Below are 25309 nucleotides of genomic sequence, written 5' to 3'. Positions count from 1 at the left end.
TTTGAGTTACCATGTAGGTGCTGGAATCTGACCCCTGGTCCGAGCAGTAAGTGCTTGTAACCACTGAACCATCTCTCCAGCTCTAGACTTTACCTACTGGGTTTGTGAGGATAATTGAACCCTGTCACTTCTCTGAAACTCATTTGTCACCTTCAGCAGTCTGTGAGCTCAGTCCAGGTTAAGGTAGAATTTGTGTTGATGAGATTCCTACCAGGGAATCCATTGGTAACTTGTGTTCCCCTGTTCTGGTTTTAGAGTCAAGTTATAAAACATCTCTAAGTTTGTCTTGATTTGTATTTTTTAAGTCCACACACCACCTTCTTAATATGTTGATTATTGTTCTATATTTATGGTATGAACTTGGACAGAAAATTGAATGTGAATCCCACACTTACTGTTTGTTTTAATAAACCGAGTCTTCTGCTTGGGATTTCTATTATCGTTCTTCCCAAGTTCATTGTTCCTTTGCTTGTACTGTTTAAAATCAAACCTGTGCAACCTTTCAGTAAGTTGTCATAACCAAAGGACCATGAGGGTTGCCTGATTATAAAAATGCTATTTACGGAATGTCATAGTCTTCAAGAGTTTAGAGGGCAGTTTAACTGATAAATAGTAGTTTCGTTAGAGAACATGCAGGATTTTTAATTTATTAATTAAAAATGGTTTCATTTGATTTTTGTGGAGGAAGATCATTAGTTTTCAGTAGTTCAGTCTTTTAAGAAAATATTGCTTGACAGATACATATATATATATCATATATAGCATATATATATACGGTGCATTTTGATTATATATGCCCCATTACCTTCTCTCATCTCTTTTCCACTTCCATTGAGCTCCCCTTTTTTTCCCAAAAGATGCCTACCTACCTTCCTGTGTATGTGGGCTGTGTGTCCTAGTGAGGTTACTAGGGATTGGGGGTTAGTTACTGGGGTATGGCAATCAGTCAGTGGTGACCCAGCTGAAGAAGATGACTTCCTCTCCCTCAGTAACCATTAACTGGCTAACAGGTCCTCATGGAGGGGTAGTGCCTCCTAAGCCCCTCGCCCTTTAATTATGCATTTGTTAAAGGGCCTAATCTCATGTAGAGAGATTATGGAGGTAACCACAGCTACTGTAATTTCATGCATGCAACAGTCATGTCATATCCAGGAGACAATGTTTACTAACACACCTCCATTATCTAGTTTTTACATTCTTGTAGTCCCCTCTCCATGATGTTCTTTGAGCCTTGGAGGAGGAGATATAGGTGTCCTATACAGGGCTAAATACTCAATAGTGACTAAATTCTCAGCACCGTTACTAGCTGTGTGTCTCTGCATTAACTGCTGCCCATTGCAAAAGAAGCCTCTTTGATCAAAGCTGAGAGCAGCATGAATTAGTCTGTGGATATAAAAATACATATGTAGACTGTTTGGAAGGCAGTTTGACACCACATCTGTTTAGCAAAATAACAGGAGTAGGTTCCCTACTTAGAGCCTGTGACCTCCTAAGCCATGGTTAACAGTACCACACAAATTTCCTTTATGGACCAATCTATAAATCCAATCAAAAGAGCTTGGTTATCTGTTGTAGTAAATATTTAAAATTCCAACCCAGGGCTTCTACTCTGCCTTGGTTATTGAGTTCTGGGATGAAAGACACACGCACAGCCTTTATATTTACAATAATCCTTAATCAGCACAATAGCTGGGCAGCTGCCTCCCCTTCAAGCTGTTAGAATCTACTTTTCTATCAATAACTCTGAGTTATTACTTCCTATTCACTGTCTTCCATCTGGGCTGCTCTTAATTCCAATTGGGCAGCCCTCAGGGCCACATTTTTTATGGCTCAGCTAACCCATGGTGGCTTCTTGTTGATCTCCTGCATGTTCCTTCCTCCTTCTTAAAGCCCTGGAAACCTCAACCCCAACTATGTCTCTTCTGCCCAGTCATTGGCTGTTGGCATCTTTATTTACCAATCACAATTAACTGGGGGCAGGGCCATTTAGCTAGCATGTGTGCTGACTCTCTGGTCTCTTGGGCACCAGTCTTGGGGGCCCCAAATTAGCAGTAGTGTACAAGCAGCCTTAGGCTGCCCCATAGAAGTCATTCTTCTATTGCCCAGTCTACTTAACAGGTCTGTATTGTAGTGTGAAGCGGCCACAGTTACTGGCATTGATGACTCTTCTCCAGCAGCCTGAAGTAATTTACTCTTGATTTTAAATATCTAATAGATCAGAGAATTTTGGGCAAACTGTCATAAAGGGAAAGCTACGTATTATTAATTAACCTTATAATCAGTGTAGTGGAAACAATTTCATTGTATGTGCCATGCTGAGAAATAATTCAGATTTTTAGATCATAAGTTAGAAAGGTATCTGATAATTGGTTTAAGCTTGAGAAGTTATTTCCTGAGGTCATATCTTTTAATTGAGGTGCTTTTTTTTTTTTTTTTTTTTTTTTTTTAAAAAAACTAATCATTAGCATTAGGGAGCGGTTATGAAGTTGGATAATCTTAGTTTAAGTATTACAAGTTCAGTGACACAAATTATGCTTTCAAGTTTCTTCTGTAAGATTTATTTCCCTACCCTCAAAGAAGGAAAGAATCTTAATCTATCCTGCTTTGTGAGTGACTCGGAGTATATAAATTTCAATTTTGAGTTATCATTGTGTGTAATGTCTGTCTCAGGCCTGTTTCACGGCCCCTTTGAAGATTTCAGGAAAGTGTATTATAACAAATGATAACCCTATTAAAACAGGCTTTGAGAAGAAATAAAAGACAGGATGTGGGGCTAGCTGTGAGACTGCGTATCAGACAGATGTGTCTCGGGCGGTGGGCACAGCAGCTGCACTCCAAACCTTTTAAAAGCTTGTTTTATTTTATGAAAATGTATCTGCGCCACATAAGTGAAATAAAATGAAAGCGTAAAGTGCTCAATACAGCTGCCGGGTTTAGGATCAGGCTTTGTTGTCTCCCTGAGAACTCTTGGCTATTTTCAGTGCTTTCTTTTACTTTGCAGTTGAAGCCTCTCTTCCGAAGCATAACAGCAGAACACTGCATCACAACCTCCTAACTGACTCGCCTTCTTTCCCTTAGCTCATTGCTGGGAACACTGGCCAGACTGACTACCTGCCTGAAGCGCAAGCGAGCTGCTGCTGCCTCAGCCCACACCTTGAGTATGTTGCATTCGGCGACGAGGATGGAGCCATTAAGGTATTCGGTCTACGGAGTGACCAGAGCTCTTTCCTCAGAACTCGCCGTGTGCTAGTATTGCACACCTGTAGACTAAGCAGATCTTTCTGGGACCTAGTAGTCATGTTCCACAGACTACCTCGTGCTCATTAGTGTCTTCTCACAGTCTCCTGCTTCTTGAGCTTTCTGTGTTTCTCATTAGCTAGTTGTCTAGCTGCTTTATACATAGTAAAAAGCTAGACATATTTAGCCAGCTGTACAAAAAGCATTCCTCCCTCTTAGAGATAGCCATGTGATGTCATTTCTAGTCTTTTGAGAATGTCAGTGCAGGGCCCTCTGTGCCCACTGCGTTTCTACACTTGATGTTAGGTGTGTACCTGTTCACCACCAGGCCTTCTGCACCTATCTAGCACGACCAGTAAATGAACAGAATCAGATACTGATGCAGAAAAGCTACTGCAGTGGAAATCATTTTGTATGTAGATATCCTGACCTTTATCACATGCTGAGTTCTCACATAATGTAGAGAAGCATGGAACCATGTGAAAATGCCAACACTTAGATATTTTAAATGATTTTTAGTGTTTAAAATGGCAATTTTAAATGGTCCACCCCAGCAGGTACTGTTTATTGTTCTGGATCCTCTCAGACACGCAACGTCTTGGCTATTGGGTGCTGTGATTCTTGTTTTACAGATGTCTGCTCTCCTAATTCCTACAGTAGTTGGCAGAGCCTAGTGTTCCGGTGTAAGTCTCTGAATGCATTGCTCAGCATTAGTGCCACTCAGTCTCCCTGTAGAGGTATTGACTGTTCCACTCTTTTGAGAAGGCCCCAGACACACGGTTTCTCTTTGCCTTTTGAGGGTCCGTTTCCCCCCAACATACAGGTTAGATTTCTAGAATCTTATGTTACAGCACAGTCTTCTATATTATTGTAATTGGGCAAATAAACACACACACACACACACACACATTGGGCAAATAAACACACACACACACACACACACACACAGAGAGAGAGAGAGAGAGAGAGAGAGAGAGAGAGAGAGAGAGAGAGAGAGAGAGAGGTGAGCATATGCACACACATCCCCACACCTGTATGAATTCATTTGAAAGGATTTTTGGTATAGTCACCCTGTTTTGAGTTTGTGTTACACCACCTTTTTCTCTGTGTGTGTTTACAGGCCACAGTATTGGTGTGAGCTCTAAGGCTAGTTATTTGAGGGGAGGAGTCAGTTTCTTCCTTCCACTATGTAATCCTAGCAGTCGGACTCAGATTCTCTGCTAATGCAGCAAGCACCTATCCACTGACACATCTCACCAGGCCTGTGACTACCTTCTGAACCTCTGTGTTTGGCTTTTTTAAGGCTTGTCGTTGCACAGTTCTCCAGCCTTTCGTATCCCTGTGTCCTCTGTTGCCTTTTATCTCTCCTCATTTCTGTTTTCCCTGAAGAGCTTGCTATATATTATCCAGGGTTTTTATCCTTTCTTCTTTCCTGTTCATCATAAATTGCCATTTTTATTATGGAGGCTGAGGCTGGATTGTCACTTGCTTTGATGGCTTGAGTACTTGAGCACTGAGAAGAACCATTGGTTCCTCCTGCCATTGGCGTTTCTGGTGAATACTTACTTGATTGGGGCTGGGGGCACGACTGGTGTGTGCATGGCATCTACATGTATATACATTACCAGGGGTACAGTTCCTAAGTGTTGCTTAATTTCTTTGTATTAATTTTTTCTGGCTTTTTATTTGTTTGTTTTGAAGATTATCGAACTCCCAAACAACAGAGTTTTCAGTTCTGGGATTGGGCACAAGAAAGCTGTACGACACATCCAGTTCACAGCTGATGGGAAGACACTGATTTCAAGTTCTGAAGATTCTGTGATTCAGGTGAGTGGATGAACGAACTAACATTTGTACTTAGAGGAACAACAGAACACCTCTGGATCAACGATGTGCTAAAGCTTGCTCACTTAAAGATACTGTTTTGGGTCTACATTCTGATTGTTACACATGGCCTTTACAGAGTCTTATTTTTCCGTGAGTGTGGCACATAATTGGCAGTCCCCTGAGAAGGTTTTTTTGTTTTGAGTTAAGTATTTATCCTGACTCGGTATTGATATTTATTGTATAAATATATTTTTGCCATTTTTATGTAATTTATTTTATTTTTCATAACTAAATTCTGTCTTAAATGTTTGTTTTGTGTCTTCATTCTTCTTTCCTGAGACAAGGCCTCACTATGTAGATCTCTGTGCCCTAGAACTTGCTTTGTGCAGACCAGGCTGTCTTTGAACTTTTGCCAATCTTGTGCCTCAGCCATGAGTTCTGGGATTACAGACACATACCCCCATGCCCAGCTCCAGTCTGCATCATTTATCCTGTCCTGTAAGAAGAACGTTGGTTGTGGTGATACCCTTCTGCCCCAAAATGAGTAGTTTGCCGTAGCTATATATATCGAGACTTTGAGCTTACTCTATTTTCTTTTAAACCTCATTTAATTTTTAGTAAGTCCTAATCCACATACTTAAGCCAGTAAGGTATTTATTACAAGGCTTGCTGTGAAGAACAGACCCTCCTCATTGCTTATTCTTCAGAACCAGCACTGGTAGATTTTAGATATTTAGGTATTTTTAGATCTTTGAGATTGTGTCTTCTGATGCTTACCTTCATGCCTCCATATGGCACACTTGTCGTGCTATTTTTAATTTTCCACTTGGAGAACTGCTGAATTCCCAATGATGAGGATTCAGCATTTGTTCTCTTCCCACCTCGCCTGTCTTCAACACACGTGCATGCATACATGCACCCAGAGCCATTCATCGGACCCACTGTCACAAGGCGGTGACAGAATTGTGTTTAGATCATCAGTATCATCACCATGACCAAGCCGACGGTATCATGAACGTACTTCCTGTCATTTATTTATTTATTTGTTTATTTATTTATTTGAAGATAGGCTCCTCCTATGTAGCCAGGCTGTCCTGAACTTTGCTATATGGCATATGCTTATGGTCTTGCACTCTGTTCTCTTGCCTAACTTCTTGAATGCTGGGATTACAAGCATGTACCCCACACCTCATGGTTGGAAATGCTATCATAATAACAGTTTAGAACAATTCAATCTTTGAAATATATGTGGCTGGAGATTATTTTACCTTAAAACTTTAAAGGTATTACTACTTTTTGCCTCAAGTCCATTGAGAAGTCTAAAGTCATTCTGTTTCTGTTTGTTTTGTTGTTGGGACGGGATCCCACTGTGTAGCTCTGCCTGGCTTGGACTCACTCTGTAGACCAGGCTGGCCTTGAGCTCACAGCACTCCGCCTGCCTCTGCCTCCCAGTGCTGGGACTAAAGACGTGTGCCACCGTTCATGTTTTCAGATCTTTGTGGAGGATTTTGAAATCTTCCCTGTACCCTCAGAGTTGTGAAATTTCATGATGTGCCTTGGTGTGCGCCTGCTGCCTTCTATTTTGTTCATTTGGGGAGTTTCTTTCAAGGAAACTTACTCTTTAAATTCAAACTTCACTTAAATTATTTCTTTCCCCTTTTCTGGTCCACTCTGGTTCTCTTTTCGTGAAACTGATTATTTACATATTGGTTCCCAGGCCACCCCTCTTGTCCTCGTTTTTGGTTTATTGTTTGAGGCAGGGTCGTTTTTAGCCCAGGCTGGATTTGAACTTACCACGTAGCTGAGGATGACCTTTTGATTCTTCTGCCTCCATTTCCTGGGACTAGACATAGCACTTGTAGTCTCTCCCTGAATTTAAACTTTCTACACTCTGCTTCATATTCTGGAATTTTCTTCAGCTTTTATATTTCCAACCCTCTTACTGAGTTTTTTCTATCTCTATCATTATAGTTTTAAAAAAATATATTTATTTATTTATTAAATGTATGAGTGCTCTATCTACATACCATCATGTGGTTGCTGGGACTTGAACTCAGGACCTCTGGAAGAGCAGCCAGTGCTCTTAACCACTGAGTCATCTCTCCAGCCCCAATCATTACAGTTTTAATGTCCAGGAACTTTTTTCTTTTCTTTCCTTTTGTTTTTGTGTGTGTGTGGTTTTTTGTTTTGTTTTTTTTTTTAGATAGGTTTTTCACTACCTAGCTCAGGCTTCACTTCAAACTTGTTATATAGCCCAGGCTGGCCTTGAACTCAGAAAGATCCGCCTGCCTTTGCCTCTTGAGCACCAGGACTAAAGGCATGCACCAGTGCTCCCGCCCTAACAAGTGCTCTACTGCTGGCTTACACTCCTAGTTATATTTACTTCGTATTTCTTATGATGGCAGCTTTAACTATCCCATTGAAGACTATCTCGGAAAACCAGTTCTGCTGTGTTGTGTCTTTGAGAAGGTGTAGGACTGGAATGAAATTTGGCTTTAACACAGAAACTTTACTGTAAGCTCCCATGGTGCTTCTTTATTAACTGTGAAATTCATATAATACTCACATTTTTTTCCTCTCCAGATGTCTTTGAAATGGAGGAAATTTAACTACATCAGATAAATCCTGTTGGGACATTGTATACGGTGTGAACTTAAATTCATAGGGTTTTATGACCTGTTTGGAGATATTCTCAGCCAGAGGGAGAAATAATTTTTGGAAATATTTTTAGAATAGGAGTTATTTTTAAAAAATACAAGTTATACTTTATCTTCTTTTTTGTGGACTTCTTAGAATGATTTTTATATGGACAGTGCTTTTAAGGCGTGCTTGCTTCATGCGGACGCTCACACACATGCTTATCATGGAGGCATGTAAAGGTCAGAGGACAGTGTGCAGGAAATGGTTCTCTTCTGCCGTGGGGATTCCAGGGATCCAACTTAGACTGTGAGGCTTTAAAAATATGGGCTGCTGCAGGGTGTGGTGGCGCACACTTTTAATCCAGACACTTGGGAAGCAGAGGAAGGTGGGTATGAGGCCAGTCTTGTTTGTGTGGTGAGTTCCAAGACAACCAGGACTACATAAAGGGACTTTCTTTTTTGAAAACAAATGGACTGCTTCATGAGTTTGCCTGTCATTTTTGCTCGGGCTCCATGCTGATCTCTGTGTAGTTCCAACTTTAGTAAGTATGTGTGTTGCCAGAGCAAGCAACATGTAAAGAGTTTTAGTGTCTCACGTAAAGAAACTCTGTTTTTTCTAAAAAATGATGAATGAGGTTTTGGTTTATTTTTCTTTGTTTGTGTTGTGTGTGGTTTTTTTCTTTTTTTAAGTCTGGGTCTCATGTGGCTTAGGTTGGTCTTGAACTCACTATGTAACCAAGGCTGGCTTTGAACTCCTGAGTCTTCTGCCTCTTTTGCCCCAGTGCTGCGTAGGATTGCAGGTGTATGCTGTCATACCTTTTAGTAAATGATTGAATGAAGGTTCATTTAAATCCCTTTGTATCACCAGCCTGAGATATAGGTCTAGTGAATCTCTGTCAAGTTAAAGTTATTGCTAGATCTAGAAGAATATACCTGCCTGATGATAGCATTGAACCTCATGAAAACTGGTTTGTTTTGATAGCTTTTTTTCACTCTCCCTTGGGGTCAATGAGTATTAGCTATGTTTACCTGATGCATAAAAATATATTAGTTCTTATAGATATGAGAAATTAGGTATTTACTCTGCTTTTGTGTTGTTCTGTTGGAGTCTTGCTTCAAACTTGTGATCTTTCTTCACCGTCTTCCCCAGTGCTGGGACTACAGACACGCCCAGCCAGCTTTTTAAAAACTTGAGTTATATTTATGCAGCTGGAAAAACTCTGTAGTGTATTCACTCCCCAAAATGATTGCTAATGGCTGGCATCTCCAAGTTCAACTTCAATGCATTTGATTAATGCTACAAGAACTTTATCTATTATACTAACGTGATTCCATTAACACAACGTGTTTGAGTCCAGTTAAAAGCACCATTGTCATCGCCGTTCGGAGACTCTTTGTAGCACATTCACAGGGAGGCTCTCTGATTTCCTGAGGTAGAGGGCAGCAAGAACCTCAGTCAGGATGATCTTTGAATTAGGCACAGCCAAGGCTGATTAGACTGGAAGAGTGTTAAGAGTAGCCATTGATCCCCAAGTCTGCTCGAGCCCAGAAAAGGAAGGAGGGAGCCAGCACGTTCCTAGCGGAAACGGCTTGGGGTGTTTATGCCTTGTCATACAGTGCGCCATGACCTTATAGCATGGTCTGGGGAGCCAGAAAAGACCACAAGACTGCATCATACACCAGCTTCCAGCCTGTATCAGTGAGCTCTGAGAATACTGAAATTCCTCATCCACCCTTGCTCCTTCAGAGCACTGTCTGTCACGTCTCGTTCCTCTTCTGCAGTGACTCTCGCATAGCAGATCCTATGCCTAGTGTGTCTGCTTCTTTGAATGAATGCCCCAAGCTGGAAGACAGAAGAGGTCAAAAACTAAGACCTTGTGGGGAAGATGGCTTCTATTTCGGTAGAGCCTAAAGAAAGGCAAATAAGACATGACAGTGACATTGTTTTATAGCTTTGCCTATCTCGATAGCAAAGGGCTTCCACTGCTTGACGTTTGCTCAGACCACAGCCAGAATGTTAATAATGTGTTACAGACTGTGTGGTGGCTGCTGCTTTGTTAATTCTTCATATTCTTTCACAAGCTGTCTGACTACCCATATCCACTGGACTCTGACTCTCAAGACTGTTTCTTGCAATTCTTTTCCAACTTTTTCATTCACTGCATTTGTGAATGCAGTATGCATTCTCATTTGTGAATCTCTTCTTTTTAACTTTTAAATATTTATTTAACATTTATTTATTTAATTAATAAATGCTAAATGTTAAGCATTTAACATTTATTTAATGACTGTTTGTCTACATGTATGAATATGTATTATGTGTGTGCCTGGTGCCCTTGGAAGTCGGAAGAGGGTATTGGATCTCCTGGAACTAGAGTTGTGATTGGTTGTGAACTACCATGTGGGAATGGAACCTAAGTCCTCTGCAAAAGCAGTCAGTGCTTAAGTGCTAACCTCTCTTTCCCACTCCAATTCCTTTGAGCCCTGACCAAATAGTCTTGGAGGAATCACTGTTTTGAATTTCACAGTATTTTACTTCAGTAGTTACTATCTGGAATATGAAGAATTTGTCTGGTGAAGGATTTTTTTTTTTTTTTTTTTTTAATGTTTCATTTCTTAGGTTTGTTCATGGTACGCCTGTGTTTGATTCACATTTGCTTGACTTGGAAACATGTTTATTAAATTAATTGAATTTACGAAATTAAAAGCCGGCAAACACTGTTGCTTTGATTTAGTAATGGACGTTTCGCATATTGACATGACATAGAAATTTCTGTTCACTGCTGTGCTTCAGCTGTTCCTGTTTGTTATTTTGTCCCAGTTGCTGGCACTGCTTCAACTTTTCCCTCTCTCTTGTGGCTAAGAGCATCTTCCCCAAGCTGCATGTGAATTACAGGACCTAAGGCTTCTTCTTGTATACTGAGGACTACATTAAGGGCTATCTCAGACTTTGGGAGCTCAGACACTCCATGACCTGCTTTTACACTTCTCTGGCTCACTGACCTTTCTGGGCAGTAAGGCAGCTTTCCTGGAGACAGTCTGTAGCATGACCAGCGTGCAGGCTTGCAAATCGGCAGATACATAATTGGGACAATTTTCTCTGGAAAATTTAATCAGATGGTGAGCTCACTGGCATATTGTAGGTTTTTTTTTTTTTTCCCCTATCTTGGGGTTTAATTAACTACTCTCTAAGCAACTGAAGAAAACAAATTTTATTTAGGAGGAAAGTGTTTTATTTTGCCCCCTATCAAGCTAATTAACTTCAACTTTTTCTCTTTGTAAAGTGAGGAGACAATATTCTTTGTTACTTCTGTATTTGAAATACTATGATGATAAAAGACTAGAGAACAGAATGCATACACTTTCCAGTGGGACGTTATTGGAGAAGGTTGTGACAGACTTATTTCTTTGATATTAAGGTATGGAATTGGCAGACAGAGGACTATGTATTTTTGCAAGCCCATCAGGAAACAGTAAAGGACTTCAGGCTCCTGAAAGATTCAAGATTGCTTTCTTGGTCATTTGATGGAACAGTGAAGGTAATTTGCATGCCAGATTTTAAAAAAAAAAATGTTTTGTTTTTGTTTTTAGAACTATTTTGAAAATATTCTTTAAATTTATTTTATTTTATTACGAGTATGGGTGTTTGACTTGTATGAATTTGTTTCACTATATAGCCCTGATTGGTCTGGAACTCGATATGTAGACCAGGCTGGTCTTGAACTCACGGAGATCCACCTGCCTCCTGAGTTTCTGGGACTAAAGGCATGTGCACCACCATACCCAGCCCCAGATTGTTCTTTTAAAGAAAACATTCTGATGTTGCAGTAATTATAGTGTGACAGCTTTAAAGCACATGAATGCTGAGTAATTAAATGAAAAAAAAATTCAGTATTGTGCCTGTTTTCTATTCAGTGTGGTCATCTTCATCTGTTATATGTTTGTAAGCATTTATGTTAAAGGAAGCGTAAGCAATCAGAACAGCTACTGTTCTAAAACTTATTTTTGGGGGGGGTATGTTTTGTAGCTGATTTTGTTCTTTTAAAAAATTTTATTTGTATGGGTGTTCTGCTTGCATGTTTGTCTGTGCACTGCATGCATGCAATGCCCATGGAAGCCGATAGCATTGGGTCTCCTAGACCTGGACATAGATGGTTGTGAGCCACCTTGTAGGTGCTGGAAACCAAACCCGGAGCCTCTGGGAAAAGTGCTTGACCACTGAGCCCTTTAGTCCCCTCACTGACCCTTCTCTGTCCAAGGTGTCCTTCTTTTCTCCCTCCTTCCCTCGCCTTGTTTTGTGATTCCAGGAATCAAACCTAGGGCTTTGCACATGCTAAAAAATATTCTACCTGTAAGTTACACCCCATCCTTTGTGTTCTTGCAGTCCTATGTAGCCCAAGTTGCCTTGAACTTCTTGTCCCCTGTTTCTGCTCCCGCTTACCATGGGGCTTCGGTTGTGTTCCATCATGCATGACAAAAATGTTCTTAAAAGTGTCACCTGCCCTTTCCCCCCTAAGGTGTGGAATGTCATCACTGGAAGAATAGAAAGAGACTTTACTTGTCATCAGGGCACAGTGCTTTCCTGTGCTATCTCTTCTGATGCCACCAAGTTTTCATCTACTTCTGCTGATAAGACTGCCAAGGTCAGTTAATCACTTGAAGTGTCCATGTGTAAAACTTACAGCATTGGTTATTAATATGAGTCCAAACAATGTGTAAGACAGGATAGTCACAGATTTGGTTTGCATACTGTATCATGTGTTTTTAAGAATTTGTTATTATTTTTGTGTGTATGTAACTGAGAGAGAGAGAGAGAGAGAGAGAGAGAGAGAGAGAGAGAGAACACCTGCATGCATCATTATGCATGTATATAGGGCAGAGGACAACTTTTGGGAGTGGGATTTTCCTTCCACCTTGCTGAGGCAGAGTTTCTCATTGTTTCTGCTGTCTTTGCCATGCTGTGTACTCCAGACCAGAGGCTGCCAGGTAGTTTTCCTGTTTCTACCTCCTCTCCCCTGCCATAGGAATGCTGTAGCTACAGATGCAGGCCACTATGTCAGCTTTTTACAGGAACTTGGGTTGTCAGGCCCATGAGACTAGTGTTCTGACTGCGCCATCTCTCTCTGACCCACCCCTGTCTCATATTCTAGGAATGCAGTGTTAGAATTTCACCCCGTCAAATCTTACTTGAACACATTGTAGGTGTATATAGAAGTATATAGGTGTCATTGTCCCTGCAGTATATAGAAGTATATAGGTGTCATTGTCCCTGCAGTATATAGAAGTATATAGGTGTCATTGTCCCTGCAGTATATAGAAGTATATAGGTGTCATTGTCCCTGCAGTATATAGAAGTATATAGGTGTCATTGTCCCTGCAGTATATAGAAGTATATAGGTGTCATTGTGCCTGCAGTATATAGAAGTATATAGGTGTCATTGTGCCTGCAGTATATAGAAGTATATAGGTGTCATTGTGCCTGCAGTATATAGAACTATATAGGTGTCATTGTCCCTGCAGTATATAGAGTATATAGGTGTCATTGTGCCTGCAGTATATAGAAGTATATAGGTGTCATTGTGCCTGCAGTATATAGAAGTATATAGGTGTCATTGTGCCTGCAGTATATAGAAGTATATAGGTGTCATTGTGCCTGCAGTATATAGAAGTATATAGGTGTCATTGTGCCTGCAGTATATAGAAGTATATAGGTGTCATTGTGCCTGCAGTATATAGAAGTATATAGGTGTCATTGTCCCTGCAGTATATAGAAGTATATAGGTGTCATTGTGCCTGCAGTATATAGAAGTATATAGGTGTCATTGTCCCTGCAGTATATAGAAGTATATAGGTGTCATTGTGCCTGCAGTATATAGAAGTATATAGGTCTCATTGTGCCTGCAGTATATAGGAGTATATAGGTGTCATTGTCCCTGCAGTATATAGAAGTATATAGGTGTCATTGTGCCTGCAGTATATAGAAGTATATAGGTGTCATTGTGCCTGCAGTATATAGAAGTATATAGGTGTCATTGTGCCTGCAGTATATAGAAGTATATAGGTGTCATTGTGCCTGCAGTATATAGAAGTATATAGGTGTCATTGTGCCTGCAGTATATAGAAGTATATAGGTGTCATTGTGCCTGCAGCATATAGAGTATATAGGTGTCATTGTGCCTGCAGTATATAGAGTATATAGATGTCATTGTGCCTGCAGTATATAGAAGTATATAGGTATCATTGTCCCTGCAGTATATAGAGTATATAGGTATCATTGTGCCTGCTGTATATAGAAGTATATAGGTGTCATTGTCCCTGCAGTATATAGAGTATATAAGTGTCATTGTCCCTGCAGTATATAGAAGTATATAGGTGTCATTGTCCCTGCAGTATATAGAGTATATAGGTGTCATTGTCCCTGCAGTATATAGAGTATATAGGTGTCATTGTGCTAGTTCCACATATACAGAAAGTAAAGCTAGAGGACTCTGAGCTGTCCTGGGTCACATGTTCTTGGAGGATGCCTGTTAGCATTCATTCGGTGTTTAAATAAATAACACTTAGTAATTCCGATTCTTCATTATGGGAGAATTAAGAAATAATTCTTAATTTCACAAAATCTTAATTCCTTAATTCTTAAAGTATTAAGAAAAAGGAAAAGATTACTTTTTATTTATAACTAATCAAGTTGAATCTCTGTTGTATATTATATGCAATAAAAGCAAGCGAAAGGGATGTAAGTAGACACAGTCTTTATTCATTTGGTATAAGTGGATACTTTTGAAGTGCTTCTAGATTGGGGACGCTCGGCATATTTCCTTCTCTGTCCCTCCATCTTTGTTAATGACATCATTATGTAGCTGTCTTTGATGCTTTTGTTGATGGCTCAGTGCTTTAGTTGCATGTGTTCATCCTTGTTCCCAGGGACATACCCATTGACTGGTGGGCACCTCCTTCACTTTATCCTCTCTGCTACCCCAGCATGGGATGCGCGAGTTCTGTGACCCGTCACTGCCTTTCTTTTCAGCCATTTCCTGTTTCTGCCTATCCCCACCGCCATCTTGGTGTGCAAGGTGTGACACATCATTTTAGACCTCTGTTTCTTGTTGTCTCTTCAGTGAAGCCTTTCCTGACTCTCAGGCAGCATTAGCTGCTCTGCCTTCAGAGTTTTCACGATGGTTTATTTGTGCTCTTTGGAGCACTTCAGGGGCTCACAAAGTATTTCTGAGCCTGCTTCCTAGATTAAACTATAAACTTTTAAGGAAAGGGTAACTATGTCTACTTCATTGGGGGTTCCTGGAACATGGTCATTTTCAGTGGAGCCTGGCTAACCGGTAATAACAGAACTACAAAGAGATATTGGGGGGAAAAGACAGCAAGCCAGGTGTGGCAGTTCACAGCTTTAGAGGCAGGTGGATCTCTGTGAGCTCAAAGCCAGCCTGCACCCCTGTCTTCCCTCGCATTTGCCCACTAATAATATTGCAGGGCAGTGTGGTGATCAGTCTTTAAAGAGCTTTGCCTGTGTGTTATGTCCTGGGTCAGCATTTGGTCCTTTGTAGTCCCATTTCATCATCACTCCATGGGAATCAGTCTCCATGTTACAAGTGCAGAAACTGAAGCTAGAGTTGTTGGAGTCAGGGTTTAGTAGAGTGGACCGTCTGCCTCATCCCTAAACTGTTCTTAACTGACTCTCTGTACCTCCTTTTAAACATTAATACAAAGGTAAGAAAGCTGACTCTGGTCCTTAAGCTACATTTAGCTTGAGTAATTAATTAAAGGGAGATCCTCAAGATTGACAAGGTTGCAGGTTAGAGGTTAGGTATCCTGTGAAAGCTTATGCACCACCAACTATTTTCACTTGCATGTGATTGACGTTTTGTCTGTGTAGCACCAGGACAGGCCTTATAGATGTTTAGAGTGTATTTACTATTTCTAAACAATCCTAATTGCCTTCCAGATCTGGAGTTTTGAACGCCTTTCCCCTCTTCACGAGCTGACGGGCCATAATGGCTGTGTCCGCTGCTCTGCCTTTTCGATGGATGGCATCCTGTTGGCAACTGGAGATGACAATGGAGAAATCAGGGTAGGGTGTGTGCTGACTGAGATAGCATTTCCCCTTTGGCTTGGGCTGGCATTCTTCCCCACACTCGGTTGGTCATTTGATGGGTTTTGAGAGAGTCTTGTAGTATGGCTTAGGCTGGCCTCAACTCACATTCAACCTTGCGGGCAGATCTTCCTGTTGTAGCTGAGATTATAGCAGCTTACATTGGAGACCTCTTTTCATGGGAGGAATGCACAGGCCTTAGGGTTTTGGTTGGATGGAGCATTCATTGCTGTTTCTTGTGCACACTGTATTCATAGCTACCTCATTCATCCCAGGAAAGATTGCATTTTATAGTTAGACAAATACGTCAGGTGCCGTGTTTGGTGCACACCTTTAATCCCAACACTGAAGGCAGAGGCAGGTTCATCTCTGAATTCGAAGCCAGCCTGGTCCACATAAAATGAATCCAAGGTCAGCCAGGGCTAGTAAGATCCTGTCTAAAAAAAATAAAAATAAAAATAAATAAATAAACATAAATAAATGTTAGGTAGGCATTTTATACCTATGTATGATATTTACACTTGTCGGCTTGTGAATGATTTGTCTTATTTTGTAAACCATTGGGTCATAAATGAATTGCAAATTCTGCTTTTTCTCATTGTTCAAAGTAGAGATCTTTTCAGTACTCTACTCATTAGTCAGCATTTCTTCTTGGGTTTGTTTCTACTCATTAGTCAGCATTTCTTCTTGGGTTTGTTAGTCTTCTTTGACCCGTCTGCCCTTGTTAATGAAGCTAGACTGAGGCTCACATCATACCTGGATTTTTGATGGCTGTCTGATCTCCTGGCACTGGAGTTGTAGATGGTTGTGAGCCACTATGTAGGTGCTGGGAATTGAACCTGGGTCCTCTGGAAGAGCATCTGGTGCTTTTAATTGCTGAGCCATCTCTGTAGCCTTGGTAACCAGTATTTTTGAGGAGAGTGTTTTTATTTCTGATGGTGGGTTTCTTGTTTTTGTTTGTGTTTATGGGGAGGCATTAAACCTGGCAGAGGAGTAGGTACGATGCAGAGAAATAGGAGAGTGTGGACTTGCAGGAGTAGAGATCCTGTCGGGCTTTCCAGGAATATATGATAATTCTTGATCTGTCTTGTTCACACATTGACTAGAGTTTCAATGATAAATCCCTCCTTTACTTTTTTAGTTTTTGGATATAGAGCCTTACCATATTACCTGTCATTTGAACTCAAAATCTTTCTGCCTCTGCCCTCTGAGCAGCTAAAATCAGGTCTGTGCCACCATGCCTGTGTATTTCTCTTAATTCATTGGAAACTGATAGCATTCTGATCCAGCACACTATTCTTTTTGTTTTTAGAGAAACATTTCCAGATCTATCACAGATGACGTGTATGTATACGTTGAGACTGGTAACCCTCCAGGATTACCTTGTTAATGAATTATGTATTATGTTTATGTAGATATGGAATGTCTCAGATGGGCAGCTTCTTCATTTGTGTGCTCCGATTTCAGTAGAAGAAGGAACTGCTACCCACGGAGGCTGGGTGACTGATGTTTGCTTCTCTCCTGACAGTAAGATGCTTGTCTCTGCTGGAGGATATCTTAAGGTAAGAGTTACTCCAGGATGTGAAAGAAAGAGCAGTCGGTGTCATATCTCAGTGGCTTTCACTTACAGTTGTTCAGTTGGGTTTCCTATAACCCAGCAGAGCAGAAGAGATGTTGTTGTTACCCCCACTTTGCAGTGGGGAGGCTGACGTCTGCCAGGCTATTTTCTTCTGGTCTCAGAGTCTTTGGTGATGGCTGAAGCCATGTGAGAACTCTCTTCTCCCATCTGAACCTACACGACCCAACTTCATCTACCATGGCACTCATTAGTAAATGTTTTGGTTGGAATTATTTGAAAAAGGTATTTGTGAATTTTTCTTTCTTGATAGTAATAGCAGCAAATTAATTTATAATCTGCAGAGTTTTATTTGTCAGCCCACTAATCAGCCTTATGATGCTAAAGTTTTACTACCTTTGGGTTATAGATGAGCAAAACTGATTTTCATTTTCTAACTTTTCTAGAATGTTGTGATGAGTAACTCTTGAGTGCCAAGTCTTACAGCAGGTCCTCTGCTTCTTCAGTTGTCTCTAACAAGTTGGCTTCTGCATACTCAATTGTGACTGCAAGGCCCAGGCTTAAGCGTGTTATAGGACACCAAGGTCATTTATTGTCCCATTTATCCATTCAGTAAGACGGTACCTAGTGCCTGTTGTGTGCTGTGACACATACTTAAGGCTTGTTCCTTCCCCATGGTGGCTAATGTTCCATACAGGAAGCAAATGGGAAACAGTCCCTAAAGTGTGGGAGGAGCCTGAGAGAAGTTTGCAAGAGCAAAGTGGAGGCACAGCAGAGAGGAAGGGACAGGTCATTTGTGAAAGGGGTGAGAAGGATGCCATATGCATTATGCTGGCCACTTGGGCATCCTGTAAGGTTTGTCATTTACAATGGGTCCCGTAAGATTCTGTGAGCTGGCTGCTGTTTACTGAAAACAGTCGGGTGAAGATGATTCTCATTATCTCACAGTGTGGATGCTCAGCTGTGTCTGAATGAAGGCTTTGGTTATGAGGGTCCCACATCATTGCAGTTTTCCTCAACATAAATATCCAGCTTATAGGAGATAAGTGGGGGATGCTTTCAGTGTGTGAGATGATACCTCTACAGCCTGCACTGGAGATAAAAGTCTCTTAATGTTGTATTCATGTATATCATTTGGGGCACACTTTCATTTAGTCATCAAGAGTTCCTGGACTATTAGTGCCACTTGTCCCCCTTTAGTGTAAAGATAAAAACTCCAAGCTCTAAGGATGGTGCATAGAGGAGAGATGTTTCTGCCTTTGTGTTGGAAGCTGAAAGTCCTTCACTGTTAAAAGCTTAACTGCCCAGCATCGACACCAAGCTTCTGTGTTCTCTGGGCTCTGTAGAATGCCTCACATAACCGTGTCTGCCTTGTAGGATATTACAGAGATCAAGAGAAGCTTTTCAGAGTTCTTGGCAAACCTTGAAATAAAGTAGCAGGATAGATCTGCTGCTGTACTGTAAAGATCATGTCTTGAGGCTGGAAGAAGCTATAGGCTGTATGTGTAGTCTGTGTATTGAAGTGACAGTCAGTGCTTTGCCTTCTGGTTTGATTACTAGCATGGTTAAACTAATTACGTTAGAACCCAGCCTGCATCTACCTGGCATGTTAATGAGACCATCCAAAGGCTCAGAACAAATTAGGAGTAAGAAGAAACAGCTGCTAGAATGGCCAAGAAATTGGGCCTTTTGGGTCTGTTTACTTTAAAATCCGATCGGTGTGTTGAGTGCCTACAAGATAAAATAGGTGTCTAGTAGCTAAAATGTTCTTACCTTTCAAAATTACTATAAATGAAAATATATCATCAGTAAGACTGCTGGAATGACACGTTTACAATAATTCATACACCTGAAGGCAAAGGCTGATTTAGCATGTGGAACACATGGTCATAATGAAGACATTTTATATTCAGAGGCAGAAGAGCACTGCCATGATTGAGGAGTGGGTCTGGGGACAGACTACCCAAGTTCAGATTCCAGCTCTGTCACTCACTAGGTTTACCTCTGTTTGCCTCAGTTGTTTGGTCTATAAGATGGGTGTAATGGTAATAGTATCATACTACAGATAGTATTTATATACCTTTCACTTCTAAGCATACCTGGGCTTCTTCCACTGTCAGCATCAGATATTCATGTTTGTTTATGCTCTGATGTATCATCATTACATAAAGTGCGTAGTTTACGTAAGGATGGGCTTGGTGTTGCTCATCTCGTGGTTTTGGATAAATCTCTGATAACCTGGATCTATAGCTGTATATTGTATAGCTGTATATTATATAGCTGTATATTGAGTAATTCATTACCCTGAAATCCCTGTGTTAGCTGCAGTTATGAAATCGTGTATTTCCAGTCCCTACTGATCCAGGGGCTACTGTTTCCAGGTAAAGCAGTCCATTTTAATGGTGTGTGTGTGTGTGTGTGTATGTGTGTGTGTGTTGTGTGCTGTGTGAAACTGCATTTGAGAGTCAGAAACTGTTCCACTTTTTCTGTCCACTTCCACTGTCCCCCAAGTCTTGATTCTCTCAGGAGCCCAGGTACCCTAAAGTGAGGCAGTCAGGTCTAGGAGACGCACTCTACAAGCCTTAGTCTCTGAAGACAAGCGAGTCTCCTCGGGCTGGATGAGTTCTTTATGCTTTCAGGTATGGCGCAGTTTCAGGAAATGCATGCTGCTTCAGTGAGCTTTACCAAACTCGGTGCTATATATGTTTTATCAGGTTCTACTACAAAGGGCAAAGACAAATACTCAACCTAGTCTCATGGGCAAGCCCCATGCCAGGCTCTGTCCTGAACACAGGTGAGCATCTGTCCTGCCATGCCAGGCTCTGTCCTGAGCACACTGTTCTGGTGGAGATGCTCAGGCTCTTGGCGCACTGTACACCTTTCTAAACCACATTTGTGTGCATTGTCTCTTGCCCTTAGTTTAGCTCTGAGATAGGACCGTAAGTTCCGTGAACACCATTTGCTAAAAGTAGTGTTATACGCTTGATGAATTCAGTGATGGAAAGGGAAGGATGTGGTCAGAGCACCTGCTTCATTTGATGTGATCAGTATTCAGCATAGATTGTCACATAAATAGCCTTTATGTGAGAGAATCCTGAGAGAGAGAATCCTGGTGAAAGAGCTTCTCTAGAAATACTGTTCTCCTTCTTTGTCTGTACTGGGAATAGTCTGGGTATCTGTTGGAGTATAGCCCATGGCTATAGAAGGATGTCTTAGTGAAGAGAAGCAGTCACGTACCCATTTCATGGAGAAGACCCTCCACAATGCACTCTGTGTAACCAGCTCTCTGGTGCCTATTGTTTCTCTGGAATGCCTTGCATTGGCCCTGGGTGCAGTGGCCCTTGGTGCAGACTTGGCCGTGAGGTCATCCCCAGGGCTAGTCAACAAGGCTGGACCCTGCTCAGGTGTCATTCCTGTTGTTGCTTGGCTTAAGGGCAGGCACCACAACACTCAGCAGCCACAGCCCTGCCTCTCTACCGCGGCCCTAGAGTAAGCACCGAGGCAGTGTGCAGCGCTCAGGCGGCAGCAAACAGTTCACACAGGGTGGTTTACCTGCTTTCTTCTAATTGGGTGAATGTGTTGTGCTGATGCGGCCACTGTCCTGTTGTTCACTGAGAATGATTGTTAAATGACACTCTTCCTTTAAAATATAATGGATCAGTACTCGTGTTTAATTGCCGTGCTTAATAAATCATGAGACCAAGAGTATAGAATGGAAAGCAGTCCCTGGTAGCCACTTTAAATACAGGAGCCCTGTAACTTAATACCAGTAGTCAACCACTGGACCTCAGTTTTCATCAGGTATTTTAAATAATCTTAAATTTTAAAAAATGTACTGCAGAGTATGCCGGTATCTTATTGTTAAACTGAATCAAATAAATTTTTGATTCCTGGTTTAAAAAAGAGAGAGAGAGAGAGAGAGAGAGAGAGAGAGAGAGAGAATGAATGAATCAGGAAGTCACTAAGGGATGAAGCTGGTTTTATAAATTACCGTGCGGTGGAATTACCAGTCTAACAAAAGTTCTCTTTTTCTCTGAACAGTGGTGGAATGTTGTCACTGGGGAATCCTCACAGACCTTCTACACAAATGGAACAAACCTCAAGAAAATACATGTGTCCCCTGACTTCAGAACATACGTAACTGTTGACAATCTTGGTATTTTATACATTTTACAGGTTTTAGAGTAAAATGGCTAAGTATTAATGTAGTTTAGCTCCTTAAGTTTGAATTGGAAAAAAAATTTCAACTCTTGTACATGGACTTTTTATAAAGCTGTGAATTGTACAGCAGTATTGCAGACATTACAAAAGTGTTTACAGCTGGATCAATAATGTGTATAGCTGGGTGAATCATAGTATATCTCCACAAATGAACACACTTTTACTCTATTTTTTAAAAAATATAGTCATTATTGTTATTAACAATTTGCCCTTAACGTGCAAATGAAATGTAAATATGTACCTTGTTATGCTACTGGTAAACTTCCATGATGCTTTCAAATTGGTTGGCAAAATTAATGAGAATAATTTGAAGGAGTTCTGTGTTGATGCTGTCATTATGCAGGCTATGCCGCAAGGTAAAACAGTTGGTTTTTTGGGAGGCAGAGGCAGGCGGATTTCTGAGTTCGAGGCCAGCCTGGTCTACAGAGTGAGTTCCAGGACAGCCCGGGCTATACAGAGAAACCCTGTCTCGAAAAACCAAAATAAAACAAACAAACAAACAAACAAACAAACAAAAAAAACGGTTGGTTTTTTTTTTTTTTTGAACCACACTTACCCCCTGGGGGTATGGTTTTCCAAATAAATCATGTTGCTTATTTGCACTCTTTAAATTTGGTTTAAGATATTGTGTCATGGTGCAGTCTGCAACATTTCTTTTGCTAACTCAATGAGCATTGGATTTCAACAGTTCTATGAACTAGTCATGTGTTAGAGCGATTTCTCCCTGTATCAGAGGATAGCTGTGTTTAACTGGACTCTGGTTGCCAGTGCCTTTGAATTGGGCACCAACCACCCTGCACTCTCTTAGTTGTTTTGTTTGGTTTTTAAAGAGAGGGTCGATGTAGTCCTGGCTGTCTTGGCACTCAATATGTAAACCAGGCTAGCCTCCAACTCAGAGATCAGTCTGCCTCTGCCTCCTGAGTTCTGGGATTGAAGGTGTGTGCCACCACCACCTGTCTCTCTCAGTTTTATACTTACTAGTTGACTAAGTTGACCTCTTTTAGCCTCTTGTCCATAGCTAGGTGTTAGTAAGCCAATGACCTGTGATCTTTGATCTCTTTACCTGTAGGTCATCACCAGTGCTGTTCTCTTTATGACTTTCAGGAGTCACAGAAACCCCTTCCCCCGTACACTCGTGTCTCCCTGGGAAATGAGAATTTTTTGTATTGTACAATGACTGTGATCCTCCTCCATCAGACTCCTAAGTAGCTGGGAGAGGTGTCTTTTGATGCAGATCATCAACATCAGTATCTAGTTTTGTTTTTAACCTCCCTTGAGGATCTTTAATTGAAGCTTAAGTCTAATCACTGTCCCTTGAAATGTTAAGGACAATGGAGATAATAAATTAGTAGTAGATGTAGCTTTCATAGAAAATAAAAATTGAAATATCTTCATTTTGCAATAGGAATTAATGTGTCTCAGCATTTATAGTTGACTGTCAGTGAAGCAGTTTCTGTTGTTAGTGTGTATTACCGGCTGTGGTGTGGGCAGAGAGAATGAGGCACTTGTGTGCTTTAGGTTTTACTTCTTTCTGGTGCTGACGATTGAAACCAGGGCCTTGTGCACACTAGACAAGCACTCTACCACTGGGCTCCACGCCCAGCCCTTGGGTGGATTTTAGATTAGATATTCCCACAGGGCATTTTTAGGAGCTATAAATAGAGTGAACAAAATCTTGTATATAGTTAAGGAAGTTTTTTTATGATCTTTTTTGTTAGGCTGAGGAGCTACTTTACATATTTACTGTGATATAAGCCAATGTGATAAGTGAAAATCTTAATTTTATAAAACATATTTGGAGAAGTATGTCTTGCCTAGAACTTGCTGAGAACAAATCAAACTTTGATTTTCAGATAAGGTTAGTGGCTTGTCTCTTCTGTAGCTGGGCTTCATGAAGTGAAACAGTAACAATCAGTTTTTAAAAAGTCATGGTCTTTGTCTTAAAGTGGAGAGAAAGACAAAGTAACCGGAGGAAGGAGACAGCTGCAGCTCACACCGCAGCTCTGATAGCCTAGATAACCACGTGTAGCCCTTTCCTTGCTGAACTTTTTATGTGAAAAATTACATTGGACTTTATATATGTGAAGATGGTTTTGTATCATGTTTTATGTGCTTTGAAGACTTTTGTATTTTAAATTTACATGTGTTATTATTATTTTGCCTTGGAATACTGTTTAAACATGAATTTTAAAAACAAAAATAAAATTCCTGAAATTTTTGGAAAAACATTTTGGTTTTAGGCTCCATCCTTGCCTCTTTTTTTTTTTTTTTTTTTTTTTTTCTGTTAGGAGACTGATAATAGCCTTCAGGTGTGGGCTGGGGCGATGGGATCAGTCTTTATAAGCTTGAAGGGTAGCCAGGTGGTGCTGGCACACGCCTTTAATCCCAGCACTCAGGAGGCAGAGGCAGGTAGATCTCTGAGTTAGGGGCCAGCCTGGTCTACAGAGTGAGTTCCAGGACAGCTAGGGCTACACAGAGAAACTCTGTCTCAAAAAAAACAAAAATAAAAAGCAAACAATCAAAAAAAAAAAAAAATGAGGAGTTTTGTTGGATTCTCAGAACCCAGGAAGCACTAGGATTTGCTGACCAGCCAGTGTAGCTGGCTTGATGAACTCCAGGTTGACAGAGAGACACTGTCTCCAAAAATAAGGTAAGTGCAATCAGGAATGACATCTGATACTGTTCTCAGACCTCATACACATGAACCTACCTACGTGTAAACACACATACACACACACACACACACACACACACACACACACTGCCTGCTTGGTGGCCAGGAATGGCTTTAGTTTGTGTGTTTCGTGAGATGTCTCTATTTCTCTGTCAATTTTAAAACACAGCTTTGTTGACTAAAGCAGTCTTGGTTGGAAGGATTTTTGTTCCGTGCTGGCTTTTCTCTTCTTTCTTTTGAGGAGGTCGTGTTCTGATTGGGTTCCCCGTGTGAGCTGTTTTCTCTTTTAATGTCTTTAATGTGTGGAGGAGAGGGTCTTCTGTGGTCATGTCTATTTAGAGTTCTGAATGGCTTTTGTGCTCCAACGTCATTTCTAAGGTTTGGAGAATTTTCTCTATATAAAATACATGTTTGAAATACTTTGCTTTTGATCTCAACTTTTGCTCCATGTATTCTCAGGTCAGTCTCTGGGTCATATTCTAGAGTTTTGGGAAATTGTGGTCATGTTTGTTTATTATTTATAACTGTTACTGTGTGTATTTACTGCCCATGAGGCAGTGTTATATGAGGACATTTTAATACAAGTATCCAATGTATGTTGAGCGTCTTGTGCAGACCCCTTGCCCTTCCCTCACCACCTCTGTTCTCTCATGTTGTCCCCATTATTCTCTTACCAAATTTTTCTTCTAGAACGTCTATGCCATATATGGATTTGCTACATTTGAGATCTGTCTCTATATATCTACATATATATGTAAATATATAGCACATTAAATATATTTACTATCTATCTATCCACACACATATATATGTGAGATATATATTATAGATACCACAATGAGAGACAATATACATTTGTCCTGAGCTGACTTAATTCATTTAGCGTGATTATCTCCAGGTGCATCAATTTTTCTATAAACATAGTTTTCTTCTTTGGTGCTGTGAAGAATTCCATTGTGTACACATAGCCACATTTTCTTTATCTACTTTATTTTTGGACATCTAGGTTTGGTTCATAACCTACCTACTAT

General features: G+C 40.7%; 1 protein-coding gene across 1 annotated transcript in view; it reads left to right on the top strand.

Annotated features, from left to right (window-relative positions):
- Window positions 1-23832, top strand: part of Apaf1 (apoptotic peptidase activating factor 1) — an 80376-nt gene extending 56544 nt beyond the window's left edge. The window contains exons 21-27 of the mRNA XM_076919968.1: window positions 3079-3195; window positions 4939-5064; window positions 11123-11242; window positions 12221-12346; window positions 15661-15786; window positions 17223-17369; window positions 21425-23832. Of these exons, the coding sequence (XP_076776083.1) occupies window positions 3079-3195; window positions 4939-5064; window positions 11123-11242; window positions 12221-12346; window positions 15661-15786; window positions 17223-17369; window positions 21425-21571 (909 nt within the window). The 3' untranslated portion in view covers window positions 21572-23832. The remainder of the gene's footprint in view (window positions 1-3078; window positions 3196-4938; window positions 5065-11122; window positions 11243-12220; window positions 12347-15660; window positions 15787-17222; window positions 17370-21424) is intronic.
- The last annotated feature ends 1477 nt before the right edge of the window (window positions 23833-25309 follow it).

This window comes from Arvicanthis niloticus, chromosome 22, assembly GCF_011762505.2.
Source record: "Arvicanthis niloticus isolate mArvNil1 chromosome 22, mArvNil1.pat.X, whole genome shotgun sequence".
NCBI lineage: Eukaryota > Metazoa > Chordata > Mammalia > Rodentia > Muridae > Arvicanthis > Arvicanthis niloticus.
Note: the sequence above shows the minus strand (reverse complement) of the source record. Positions and strands in the feature narration are given on the sequence as shown.